The sequence below is a fragment of the Gekko japonicus genome, unplaced genomic scaffold (assembly GCF_001447785.1).
Source record: "Gekko japonicus isolate JY-2015 unplaced genomic scaffold, Gekko_japonicus_V1.1 scaffold251, whole genome shotgun sequence".
NCBI classification, from domain to species: domain Eukaryota; kingdom Metazoa; phylum Chordata; class Lepidosauria; order Squamata; family Gekkonidae; genus Gekko; species Gekko japonicus.
The window spans coordinates 1,370,555-1,384,745 of record NW_015161956.1 but is presented as its reverse complement, the minus strand read 5'-3'; the positions used below and the strand labels follow the sequence as shown (position 1 = coordinate 1,384,745).

Genomic DNA, 14,191 nt, shown 5'->3' with positions numbered 1-14,191 from the left:
GCTCCTGTGTCTGAATTTGATCACTGAAATAGATGCACTGGATTAGATTTTAACCAAGCATGTAGATCCTTGGTTTCTTTCTAAATCCTAAGGCACTGCATGATTACCATCAAGCATAGGAGAGTGTATGAAAAAAAGAGATTAAATACAGGACAAAAGTGTATCCAACAGTGGAAGACCACAGAAGCTACCAAACAATTTTCTTTATCCTACTATTTCAAAACAGTTTTTCAGGTGATGACAAATTCTCTTTAAATTGTTCCTTCACATTGGAAAACTACAAAGGAAGTTTAAAGTGTGTCTATCCACTGTATACAGCAACCTACATATGAGTAGAAAGAAGCAGGAGCTTAATGGATACTGCATGATGCTTCACTAAAACAAGCAACTACAACTGATCTACTTTCCACACTCATGCAGAAGACTGCTTCTCACAAGCTAGATCAACTCCAGTGATGGGGGATGAACCCTTCTACATGAGCAAACCAGAGCAGTGAATGGGAAAACTCACACTTGCTGCTTGGATAAGCAAGAACAGTGATTTGCATTCCTTAAGAAAAAATGCGGCAACTTTAAGATTTCATAAAATTTCCACAACAGTGATTTACTTGGAGCACCCAGATGCTTTACAAGTTTTCAAAAACTGTAGTTTACAGTAATCATAGGAAACCACCATCTACAATGTTCCTAGATAGAAAAATTCATTATTTTACATACATATATACAAAAACAAGCTGTATACAAAAATATAAATCATTTTACAACATGAAATCCCTTCACAGTCACTGGCTTAAAAGTGAAGAGTTTCCAATTATTCAGTTAAGAGGAGGGGGGAAATGTGTGGTTCAACTGCGTTCAGTTTCCTTATGAATGTTTGCTTCTCCTAATATGACTTCTCAATTCATCATGATAAAATAATTGTATACAATCCATATACAGCCCTGAAGTGTTTTTTTTAAACAAACCCTAAGCATTTTAGAGGTGTTTAAAAGACTTTCCCTGTAACTGCTTGAAAACTACACCTTGTGTCTTCTTTCATGCCTTTTAAGAATAACCCTGAAATTGACAAGAAAATAGTTCAGTTTAGGGATGGGAGGGGGGGCAGCTCTACATGGTTTAACTAGAAAAATGTGGATTAAAAATATCTAATATTCTTCATTAAATCATCACCCTATTTCACAAAGTTCTAAAAAAATACCCAGAAAATTGGGCAGCTTCATATTTTACTTATTTGGCAGGGCTTGTACTCCTAATTTATTATCTGGGTTCCCAAGTTTGAAACACCTAGCCTGACAAACTACATACACATTTAAGTGATCTAACTTAGGAAGCCAGATATCAGAAGCATATTATATGCCCAAATTATCTTTGAAAGTTTCTGAGAAGTAAACAAATTGTGAACACTCTTTGAATGTAAAGTTGCATTACTCATTTGATTTTGTAACCACAGGTGCTAGTATGGGCATTGTTTTATTGTCCTTACTTGGACTAGTCACTGGCTGTGCAGTTTTTATCTCCACAGATGAAGTTTTTGGAGCAACAGGTGCCAATACAGGCATCACCTTGGTATTCTGCCCTTCTGACTCCAATGATAAGTTTGCAGCTTTTAACCCAAGTGGTGCCAATTTGGGCATGGGTCTCCATGATGCATCAGTATTGCCAGCTTCTAGGTTGGTTTTCATCTGTAGAATTGGAGGTGACACATGTGTGGTCTTTGCTGGCAAAGGTTCCATATGCTTTCCACTTTCACCAGTACGTACTGCTGAGAGGCTAGGATCTAGGTGTTTTGCTTCAGAGTTTAACATGATCTTCAAAGCACCCGATTCAGATGAAAGCTCTCTTGAGTTTCTGTTACCATTAGGTAATTCATCATCATCTAAGTGAAGGAGGAGAGGAGTTATAGAATTGCTACTCTCCCGAACTACAGAGAAGTCCTTGAAGCTCCCACCCAACGGGCCAAACTGAAAGGGGGATCCATCTGCAGTAGCTGATTCCCTATGATTCTCCATTTCTCCTGGAGAAAAGCAAGAACTCAGAGAGTTGGGGAGTTCTGATAGGTCTGAAGCATCATCATTCAGCTGTTGGTTAAGAAATGCAATTTCATTCAGAAGTGAAGTGAGTGTTTCATCTGGGTCATCATTGTCCTCCAAGTCCATTAAGTCACTGGAGTCTGGTGCTGCTTCCTGTATTGCAGAGGCTACTTTTTGTAATTCCACTTCTATCCCAAGGGCTTTGGCTTCTTTAACCTGCAGCTCTTGGAATAAAGAATCCTTTGACTGCTGTCTGCCTCCTCCCTTGTCAGTCTGTTTTTCTTTTGCCTGGCTTTGAGCTAACTGTTTGGTGCAAAGTTTTGTTGCAAAGGATTCTGGTGATTCTTTTAAACTGGAGACATTCACTATTTGTGGGAAAACAATTTCTTTTTTCCTAAGGAGGGGTTCTGTTGTTTCAGTAGTCTCTCCCTCGTTTCCACAAGAAGCTTCAGCCTTTTCTACACACTGAATATTTATTGTTTCCTGAGATGCTACTGGCAAGGAAGGCTCAGATGCCTGGGAACCGGTTGTATCTGTGGTTATATGTGGATTCTCATTTACATCCAGATTTAATTTTTTATCTTCTTCAGTCGCTAGTGATGTCACATTTACTATCCTCGGCATCAAGAATGAGTCTTCATTTTCTGCAAGCCAAAATAAAGCAAAATCTATTAGAACCCACTGGAAAGAGCAGCTGGAAATTGTTCTCCTTTTAATGTTGTTATGCAAATAAAAGCCATTATTCACCATCACATAATACTGTGAACTACTCTAACAATGTGGTTGCTAAACAAGTAACCACCTTAAGGTCTTTCTAATATGAGACTGAAGGATATAAATATTTTCAATTAAAAAAAACAAATAAGTGAATGAATTGCAAGGCAATTCAAGCATTAAGAGCTGACAACAGTCACGTGGTACACTGCACCGGGCAACAAAACACTGCAGTGAAAGGGCAACAGTTACTATATACTGGACAGTAAGCAAACTGAGAAAGTTATTTCCAGTCTTCTTATTGTATGCAATTTAAGCTTACCTAGAGTGAGTTCTGGATCTGTTTCTACAACCGGAGATGCAGGGCTACTGGCCACAGCAGATAAAGTAATAGGAACTGCAGAGTTAGGGAGCATGCCTTTCACTTGCACTGGTACTGTTGATCCTGGCAACTGAATCATCACAGAAGCAATACCTTATCCACAGAAACAGTGAATGTAATATTAGATATGGTATCAAGGAAAAGAAAATTAAGCAGAACAGCTCTATAAATAAATTTTATCACAGGGCAACAGATGAAACATTCATCTTGTTTTTATACTTGTAACAAATACATTTGCCATACTTACTAGCGCAAATATTTTGTATTCTAACCTATTGGGGGGGGGTTAGTCAAAAAAGACCAACTACCTACATGTCTAAGGACTAGATTTTAAAACATGTTTAAGATTTTTATTTATAATCAAATATTTTTCATAAATATACTGTTTGAAAGTCAGAGGAGACAATATAAGGAAAAATGAAATAGATTAATTGAGAAGCAAAACTTTGATTTTATGAACAGGCTCAAATCCAAATCCAAAGTGGCCTCACCTGGCTGCATTGTCCCACTGCTACTGTCAACTTCTGATCTGAGTTCAGCTTTCAAGTGTGTGGAAGGCAAGGCAGCAATCTGTCCTGGCATCAGGGGACTCTTGAATGTAAGGACCTGACCTTGTGCAGTCATTACTAAGCTAGCATTTGTTAGCGTCACAGGAGGAGATGTCTCCCCTAAAAAAAGACAAGACAGATGAGTGTTGAAGTTTGCATGGAGAAGAGCAGTAGTAGCACTGTATCTCACCATCAATAACCACACTGATCAACCTCTTGCTATGCAAGAATGGTAAACTGTTTTCTCATGAAACGAGTCTAACAGCATAATGAAGGGCACCAAATGGAAAATCCTAGGGGAAGTATTAAGATGACATGGCATAACATAAAAATATCACGTGAGTGAGGCTACAGTAGAACCTTGTGTGATGTTTTCCTATGCTCGGATTCTTCAAGCAATGAAGTGTTTAGTTTTTCAAGGAGGGGCCCCGGCTGAGCCCTGCAGCTGCCACGCGTGCCATGTAGCCGGGGCTTCCAAGTGCCCCCGCTCAAAGATTGACTGGGGCAGCCACTGAAGCCGCTGCACCCACCTGCTTGCCCAGGTCCGGAGGAGACCAGCTTGCTCCCCCTTCTCTTCCCTCCCCTCTCCGCTGTCACTCGCTTGCAATGGAAGGAGCCAGCCTGGGCACAGGTCAGCAGCCTGGGGCACCTGGGGACAGCGGGTAGGCAGGAGGTGAGCAGCTGGGGAGCCTGTAGGCGCGCCGGAGGAGCAGCCAGCCAGCTGGCGAGCCCTGCGCTGGCTGTAGCAGGAGGAGCAATGCTAGGGTGATTTTGCATCTAACATTCCCTCCACATTTTCTCAATGGGGAGGTAAAAGTGCAGGTGGAGTCAGCAACAGTGGACCCAGCGGGGCGGGGGCGAGGCGACCGTCTGGGGAGCCGCCTCCTTGTCTGTCCATGTCCACCCCGAGAGGGAGGAAGAGAGGGAGGCGGGGAAGCTCGGGAGTGTGCTCGCTTGTGGCCAGTCGCTGAGGGAGGCGGAGAGAGTGCCCAGGCGTGCCCGCAAGTCCTGAGGGCTCATCCGTGGTGCGAGGGCTGTCCCTGCTGTTGGCGGCGGCGCTCTCCTTCCCCCTCGGTCGCAACTGGGGCTGCCTTAGTCCCACCAATTAAATCAACATTAATTTAATTAACTTTGATTTGATTGGCTGGTGGCCCCCCAGGCCCCCTCCCCAAAAACTCCTTAGCTACGGGGCTGATGTAAAGCCCTTAAAACAAACCATTCATAATTTTGGAGTCAGCTGTCATCAATATGCTGATGATATCCAACTCTATATATCTTTATCCAAATCCCCTTGTGACAAAGTAGAGGTGCTGAATTACTACCTAGCTGCTGTGGTTAAATGGCTAAAAGTGAACAAATTGAAATTAAACCCTGGAAAGACAGATAATTCAGGCTGAGATGGCAGAGATCTTGAAGGACATTGTGCTCCCCACTTTTGATGAAGTTCAGCTGAGTCCTGCAGACTCAGTTAAGAGCCTTGGGATTATACTGGATCCATCCCTGCTGCTGGAGAAGCAAGTTAATGCAGCTGCAAAAAAAGCATTCTTACCCTTTATACAGACAATCTGGCCACCTGGATCCACGCCACAGTAACAATGAGATTAGACTACTGTAATGTGTTTTACGTTGGTTTCCGCTCCAAAATGAATCTGGAGACTCCAATTGGTACAGAACGCCATGGCTCTATTACTTCCATTTTGTAGTCACTCCATTAGCAGCCTATCAGTTAGCGGGCTTAATTTAAGATATTAGCTATCATATACAAAGCCCTTCATGGCATTGGTCCCTCATATCTGCAAGACCGCTTCTCCCTCTATGCTTTACAATGACACCTTCGCTCATCTGAGCAGGGCCTTCAGCAGGGCCTTTAGTAAAGGGGTTAGGAATTGTGATCTATACTACTGTGTATAGTCCATTCTGCCCGTTGCTGTAAGTAGGATCCTACTATGTAATTTCTGCATCATTTAACATGTCATTTGCTTCAGTTCTGTTTACAGATTTATGGTTGGCTCCAGATTTCTACAATCCAAATCCTATTACATTGTTTACTGGATGTCCCATTCTGCTGATTGTACTGTTGTACTCTGTGCAATCCACCTTGAGGTGGACTATAAATAATGCAAATAAATAAAAAAATCATATAGATACAATGTTTCCAAGAATAACCAGTATCCTTGGTTTTCCCTTTGTGCCATGACCAACTACTGTCCTCTTACTTCAACCTACCTGGGGCATTACTTTTTTTCCTAGCAAGTATCAATGGTTTTGTACGCTTGCTGGACACAGTGTCTTGTTTCATCTCTCTAAAAAGAGACGAGGGATTGGATTCTGCAGAAGACTGAGCCATCTCTGCAGGTTTAGCAGTCTTTGCAGGTTCTGCTTCCTGTTGCTGCTTCTTTTGTGCTTCTACAGCTTTCTGTTTGGCATAAATATATTCTAGTTTCTTCAAGACCACCTCCTGTGCTTTGCCTACAGGAAAAAAATAACAGTATGACTTCCCCTCTTAATTTGCACGCTTCTGCAGCCTTGAGGAACCAAAACAGTTTATAGGTTCACCAAAATGCATTATTTCATAGCACAAAATCATAGCCTCTCCCCACCTCCTTAAATGTCCAAGTTCAACTGCATCCAAAAAGGTTCAGCCTCTTATTAGCCCCCCACATTTCTACATAAACCCCATTTTGTACAGTTTGATGCAGTTGCTAAAAGTGCGGACACTAATCTGGGAGAACCGAGTTTGATTCCCCACTCCTCCACATGCAGCTGCTGGTGTGACCTTGGGTCAGTCATGGCTCTCTCAGAGCTGTTCTCTCAAGGGCAGTTTTCTAGAGAGCTCACTCACCCCCACCTACCTCACAGGGTGTCTGCTGTGGGGGGGGGGAGGGAAAGGGATTGTAAGCCACTCTGAGACTTCTTTGGGTAGTGAAGGGCAGGGAATAAATCCAATCTCTTCTTCTTCTTCTTCTTCTACTACATTCACAAATGCTGGGAAACAAGCTAGTGTTTTTTTGCTCTGTGGGCTGTCAGTTTTACTGCTCCGTCCTCTGAATGCCATCTCACCTGAGAGTGAAGACACTTTACGAATCAGGGTTTCCTGCTTCCGAATCAACAAGTTCTTTTGCCCTGTCAGTTTATCCGCCTGATCTGTAAGGCCCTGAATCTCTTCAAAAGCCTGAAAGAACCAATGAGCCACTTTTAGATTCCAGCAAAAGATACATAAAAGACAACTTCTTCTGAAATGCTCTTCAGAAAATAGGCCTCTAGAGTATTTTAGGGCATCAATCTGCTGCCAGAATAAAAACAACCAATCCCTGAAAAACACTGAATATACAAATGAACCTGCAGTTGTTTTACTGGTATTGCCACAGGACTAGACTAGATCAGGTGCACTTTCTCAGTTTCCAATTTCTACTTGAGGAAGGAACAGGTTAAGTACCTCAAGTGCTCTTCACAAGTTTTGTTATGTACATCTCTACTTTAATTTACAAAATGTAGTACACTAGAGTTTAACATTTACAGTACAATCCTATCCAAAGTTATACCTTTTAAGTCCTTTGAAGTCAATGGGCTTAGAAAGATGTAACTCTGCTGAGCCCTGACCTGGGTAGTCCAGGCTTGCCTGATCTTGTCAAATCCTGGAAGCTAAACGGGATCAGCCTCGGTCAGGATTTGGATGGGAGACCACCAAAGAATACCAGGGTCACTACACAGAGGCAGACAATGGCAAGCCATTTCTGAACATCTCTTGCCTTGAAAAACCTTACAGGGTCACCTTAACTTGGTTGTGACCTGGCAGCAAAACCTCCCCCCCACAAAAAAAAATAATAATAATTTGCTTAACTTTGCCCTGCTAATCACTTTATTGGTCAGATCAATTAAGAATTCTTATACAGCAGACTTCTTGAAAATTATTTTTACTACAAGTAATTAATGAAAATCACTGTTGCAAACTACCATTTTAGAGGAAGTATTCCCCCTTCTCTATCAGATAATGAGGGAATGCTTCTAAAACAACATCTGCCGTTCAAAAACCATATAAAAACCAGAACATTTTAACCTTCCAGGACATCCTGTTGCTGACCTAAGAGTAGCAGTTATTTTACAAAGGAATTTCAAAGGGAGATTAGAAAGAGTTACTGAATTGCAACTGATAACAAAGCTCAAGACAATGCATCCACCTGGACTGAATCATGACCTAGGTTTCCTGTCTCATTACCAATCCTGATTTTCCCACGCCTACTACCTCTCTGCATATTACGCCTAATCCAATCACACCTGCTATTGTCATTTGCCTGCTAACATCATTTGGCATCTGAAATCACTGGATGTCCATTCTAACTGTATCTGAAGAAGTGAGCAGTGACTCACAAAAGCTTATACCCTGCCACAAATTTTATTAGTCTTTAAGGTGCTACTGGACTTTTGCTCTTTTCTACTGCTTCAATCTCCTGTTAAGTGCTACTATGGTATAAAATACTTACTTGTTTGAGGATGAAGCACTTGGAAACTTTGGGGACCATGTGCAATCCCAAAGTTGTCTCCAGTTTTTCAAAGAGTCCCCTCATTTCCTTTCGACGCCGACGCTCATTTGCTGTGTGTGTTTGGCGATAGTTAGCAAAGGCTTCTTCTTCATTTTTCAGCTTTTTGCTTGAGAGCTCTGGTTGCTATCAATAAAAAAAACCTTTAGTCAATAGTTTAAAATAAAGCATACAGCACACACAGGAATCTGTATAATCAGATCAGACGTTAAATTATTCTATAAAACTGGGTACAGTCATAGCTCCAGAGTTCACAATAAAACTGAACAAATATTTAGGTGGTGATTAAAGAGCTGTCCAACTTCAGAGGTGCAGAACTAGAAAATAAAGGAACCAGGCTGACAGGGTGTCTGTTGTGAGGAGGGGAAGGGAAAGGAATTTGTAAGCCGCTCTGAGACTCCGAGTGAAGGGCGGGGTATAAATCCAATCTCTTCTCTTCCTCTTAGTTGAGATAATGAGGGCTACAACCAAATTTAGATCATAAAATGTACAATGTCCTTAGAGCAATGGTAGCCAACCTTTTAAAACAAATGTTCCACAAATCATATCCAAAACGTGCAATAGTATTTGGGCAAATTGATTGAGAGGGCAGTGGCGACACAGCTTCAGAGCTTTCTGGATGACGCTTCTATCCTTGATCCACTCCAGTCTAGCTTTCGCCTGGGCTATGGGACGGAGATGGCGCTGGCTGCCCTTACTGACGACCTCTGGAGGCATCTGGATTGAGGCGGTGTGGCGGCACTGCTGTTGGTAGATCTGTCGGCTGCATTTGACATGGTCGACCACCAGTTGCTGACCCACCGTCTCGCCGACATGGAGATACAGGGACTCGCTCTTCAATGGCTTGCCTCTTTTCTCCAAAGTCGGGGACAGAGGGTGGCGATAGGGGAACAGCAGTCCTGGAGGCATCCACTTGAGTGTGGTGTGCCTCAGGGGGCGGGTGCTTTCCCCGATGTTGTTTAACTTCTACATGCGCCCCCTCGCCCAGATTGCCAGGAGGTATGGGCTGGGTTGTCATCAATATGCAGATGACACCAAGCTTTATCTGATGTTGGGTGGCCGGTTGGGCTCCGACCCAGAAGATCTGAACCGGGGATTACAGGCCGTGGCTGGGTGGCTCAGGCTGAGCCGGCTGAAACTAAACCCAGCGAAGACAAAGGTCCTGTGCCTGAGTCAGCATGGTTCGGGGTTGGGGATCCCTCTCCCGACCTTCGATGGGGTGCCGTTGGTGCCAGCGTCAGAGGTTAGGAGTTTTGGAGTGCTCCTGGATCCCTCCTTAACAATGGAAGCCCAGGTGGCAGCCACTGTCAGATCTGCATTTTACCATCTTAGGCAGGTTCGGCAGTTGGTTCCCTTCCTCGACCATGGTGACCTGGCTACACTGATAGACGCAACAGTCACCTCAAGGCTGGATTACTGTAATGCTCTCTACATGGGGCTGCCTTTGTTGCAGATCCGGAAGCTGCAGCTAGTGCAGAAAGCAGCGGCCAGGCTGTTGATGGGTGTCCCCAAGTGGGAGCACATCCAGCCTGGGCTGAAAGTGCTGCACTGGCTGCCAATAGCGTACCGAATCCACTTCAAAGTGCTGGTTCTTACCTTTAAAGCCCTACATGGCCAGGGTCCAACCTACCTGAGGGACCGCCTTTCCCCACATATACCCCCAAGAGCACTTCAGTCGGGGACACAACACCGCCTGGTGATTCCAGGCCCCTGGGAGGCAAAGCTTGCTGCAACTAGGGCCAGATCCTTCTCAGTGGCGGCCCCCACCTGGTGGAATGAGCTCCCGGAGAAGATCAGGGCCCTGCGGGACCTTATGCAGTTCCGCAGGGCCTGCAAGCTGGAGCTCTTCCACCAGGCTTTTATATAGGGGCTGCCACTATCATTACCACTACTATCAATGGTGGAGATAACTACGGGGTTTGGGGAGGTCCCTGGAAGATCCGCCACGATCTTGTATGGCACTGATACCGCTGGACTGGCCTTAGACCATCGACAGGACAATATCACCCAAATGAAAGGACTGATACCATCTTCGGAGACCATCTTGTTTGTATGGAGCACTTTATTCTTGTTTTGTTGTTATTTAATGGTTTTACTGTTTTATCCTGTTTTTATGTATGGGCTTGTGTCCTCTTGTAAGCTGCTCTGAGCCCGCTCGTGGGGAGGGCGGGGTAAAAATGTTAATAATAAAAATAGTAGCTGTCTAATACTGATAAAATTCACATGGGTTCAGTGAGGTTTTGTGTCTAGTGTAATAAGCCAAACAGAAGGGTGCCATTTCATTGGCATGTTAAGACTGCAACCCTGATTATATGCAATAGCCAAATTCATAGAGCCTTCCAGCTCCTTCCCAGTGGTGTTATTATCCCTCTTGTCATCTTGTGTTGTGCTACCACTGATTGGATGTCCTGCGCTGAGTTATCTTCCATTTCATTGTAAAGAAACATTGCTTACCTGTAACTGGTGATCTTCGAGTGGTCACCTGGGCATTCACACCATTGAGATATAGTGCGCCTGTGCTGATCCCGATTGGTAACATAGAAAGCTGAAAGGGATTTTTCACACCCTTACCCCATGTCATGTGCAGGGGGCTCCACTGCACATGCCTACAGGGAAGGACATGAGGATCCTGCCAGTTCCTTCTGACCGCTGCAGGAAGCCTCAAGAAATGAAGAGGATCACCAGCTGAGGGGAAGGAGAGCAGGTGGTGTGAATGCACAGATGACCACTTGAAGATCACCAGTTACAGGTAAGCAACCTGTCTATCTTCTGTGCATCACACCATTGGGAGAATAACATGCTCAGGCCTACTTGGAGGAGGGTGCTGGAAGGGACTCTGGCACACATGGACTGCAACACAGAACATCCCACCAAGGTTTGTTGATGAAGGCAAACGTCGAGGGCACAGAGCTTCATGAAGGTGTGGGGCACAGCCCACGTGGCTACATTGCAGATATCACACAGAGATGTGCCCTTAAGGAAAGCAGTCGAAGTGGCCAGAGCCTCACATGGAGTAAGCATGCACAGGTCCAGGAAGCAGCCTCTTGGCAAGCATATAGCAGAGCTTGATTGTTTCTACTATCCATCTGGATAAACTTTGTGAGGAACATAAGACACAAATAGGGAAGTCTTACGGAAGTCCCGAGTTCTACGCAGATAGAAATGTAGTGTTCTCTTAACATCAAGAGAGTGAAGATGGCATTCCAAATTGTTCCAAGGGAGAGAAAAGAACACCAAGAAAGCAATGTCCACCCTGGTGATGAAACTCCAAGACTACCTTGGGAAGGAAAGTGATGTCTGGAGCCAAAGAGACACCATCTTGATGGTATGTCAGGTAAGGAGGATTGCAACACAAATAAGTTCACCCACTCTTCTAGCGGAGGTGAAGGCGACTAGAAAGGCAGTCTTTCAGGATAAAAGCTGTAGACTGCAGGTGGCCATGGGTTCAAATGGCCTGCCAGAGAGTCTGTTCAGGACTAGCAGGAGATCCCAAGCTGAGGTGGGATGATGCACCGTTGGGAAGAGACAAAGTAGCCCCTTGAGGAATTTCTTTGAGAGGGGGTGCATAAACACCAAATGTCCATGGGTGGAAATCGCTGCCAGGTACATGCAAAGTGAAGAGTGGCTGAGGCCTAAATCTACTAGGGAGAGCAGAAAACCAAAGATAGCCAAGGGATTTGAAGGGGGTGGGGGCAGCTTGGTGGAGACAAGGCAGTGTAGAAACTTTTCCCATTTGCACCCATAGGATTTGCAGGTTGATGGTCTTCTACAGTTCAGCATGATGTGATCTAACCTTTGCGGCAGATCCGTCAAAGGATCCTCCATGCCATTAGCTACAGGTGTGGGACACTGTGGTACAATACCAAGCCTCCATGTGATAGGAGATCCATTACTATTAGGAAGTGGTGGAAGGATCTCTTGGAGAGGTGGAGAGAGTTGAGAACCAGTGTTGGCAAGGCCAACATGATATTATTAGAATGCAGCTCAGAGTCTCCCTCATGATTTTGTTCACCACCCTGGTGATCAGAGGGAGGGAAGAGGAAGAGATGCTGGTGGAACCAAGGGAAGAGTAATCCATCCCCAAGGGAGAGTGGGTCTGAACCCACTCTGGAGCAAAACCTGGGACACTTTGCATTTTGTCTGGTTACAAGGACATCTATTGTTGGGTGACCCCACATATCGAAGACCAGTTGGAGGTCTTCGTGAACACATGTGGAACTGTTGAGATGCTGAAGGGAAGAGCCTTGTATTGTTAATGCTGTTCCTTTATGGCAAACCGGAGGAATTGCCTGTGATTGTCCTGTATGGTCAGGAAAAAATAAACATCCTGCAGATCAAGTGTTGCCATTCAGGCCCCTTCCTATAGGAGGGGAAGGATGTTTGGGAATGTCATCCAAAGATTTTTGTAGGCAATGAACTTGTTTAGTGCCCTGAGGTCCATAATAGGACAGAGGCCTCCACCTTTCTTTGGGACCGTAAATAACGGAAGTAGAAGCCATGTGGTTGGTTGATGGAAGGTACCTGTTCTATATCTTGTTTGTCGAATAGGGTTTGTACCTCTTCCTGTAGGATAGCCAATAGGGGGGTAGGAACAAAGATAGAGGTCATTGGTGTTTGAAGGAACTCTATTTTGTACCCCTCTGAGATTATGGAAAACACCCACTTGTCCGAAGTTATCAGTCTCCCAGCAGGCAGATACGGGTGGAGACATGTGGGTTCGGAGAGAGGGAGTGTTGAATCAAAGGCCCTGTTTTGGACCCTTGGTAGGTTTGGTCCTGGGCTGTGCAGTAGAGGAGAATTTAGCCCCATAGGAAGATCAAGATGTAGTGTGAGGTGACCTCTGTTGCCACAGTTGTTCAGGAGATGGTTTGTTGAAAGGTCATCTGAACCAAGGTTTGTTTCATGATCTGGGTTTTGAAGGTCTGGTTGAGGGGGATACCTCCAAGTTGTGGAAGGTCTTGATGTTTTTATCAAGTTCCTGAAGGACAGCATCCATAGTGGAGCTGAATAATCCTCCTCCTTCAAAGGGAAGGTCCTCCACGTATGACCTTGTGTATTGTGGAGGGCAGTAGAGTGCAAACAAGAATGGCAGTGGAGTGTAATAGCTGAGGTGAGGGTCCTGGCTGATATTTCTAATGTGTGCTTAGCTGAATTTAGCTGTTGCTTTGCCAGCAGCATTCCCTCTTTCTGTATGCTTCTAGCCCAGTGGATGATATCTTCAGGTAAGGATGGGAGGAATTCAGAAAGTTGCTCCCAGAGCGTATATTGATATCTGCCCATACAGGCTGCATAATTGGAGGTTTTGATGCCTAAAGCTCCTGCAGAGTAGAACTTGTGACGCATAAAGTCCAGTTTCTTCCCTTCTTTGTCAGGAGGTGTAGAATGGTGTGATGGAATTCAAGGATAGTGGACAGCAGCAGGTACATAAAGACGCTGCTGAGTCACATGACTGAGAAGGGAGGGGGCCTTTTGGCTCGGAATTCTCAGTGAGTGACAGATAACGGTGAGCGGTGGCACAGGGGATTTATCCTCGGGTTAAACAGCTGAGCTGAACAGGACTTGCTGTCAATTCAAGCCCCGCACTGGTGTGAGCTGCCAGTCCGTGTCCCTAGCTCGCCGTCCACCCAGCGGTTTGAAAGCTTTGGTGAGTAGATAAAATGGGTACCACTCCTTAGAGAGAGTGGGCACACTAACCCCCCCCCCGGTGGGGGTTGTGTTAGCCGATCGGAGGGTCTGCGCGTAAGATCCGAAAGCCGAGAAAGATCTACGCAGCGTCGAAGAAAAGCCTGCAATAGGCCATACGGCCAGACGGTGGCAGTGATGCGCTGCGACTGAGACAATGCTGATGACATCAAGCGACGCTGAAAAAAGGAATGCTGCCGGGAACACGTCTGGACCTTACAGCCGACCAAACTCCGTTGACTACAAAATGTGTGTGATTTAATGATATATGTTGTCCTCCCTTACCCCCAGCATTGT

The 14,191-nt window shown here is 44.9% G+C and overlaps 1 protein-coding gene across 1 annotated transcript in view; it reads right to left on the bottom strand.

Moving 5' to 3' along the window:
* Positions 1-836: 836 nt before the first annotated feature.
* The window catches only part of LOC107126016 (MAX gene-associated protein-like), a 98,278-nt gene continuing 84,923 nt past the window's right edge, over positions 837-14,191 (bottom strand). Inside the window, exons 21-26 of the mRNA XM_015429510.1 lie at positions 8,156-8,338; positions 6,735-6,846; positions 5,901-6,143; positions 3,618-3,794; positions 3,067-3,219; positions 837-2,674 (exon numbers count right to left, since the gene is read on the bottom strand). Coding sequence (XP_015284996.1) covers positions 1,425-2,674; positions 3,067-3,219; positions 3,618-3,794; positions 5,901-6,143; positions 6,735-6,846; positions 8,156-8,338 — 2,118 coding nt within the window. The 3' untranslated portion in view covers positions 837-1,424. The remainder of the gene's footprint in view (positions 2,675-3,066; positions 3,220-3,617; positions 3,795-5,900; positions 6,144-6,734; positions 6,847-8,155; positions 8,339-14,191) is intronic.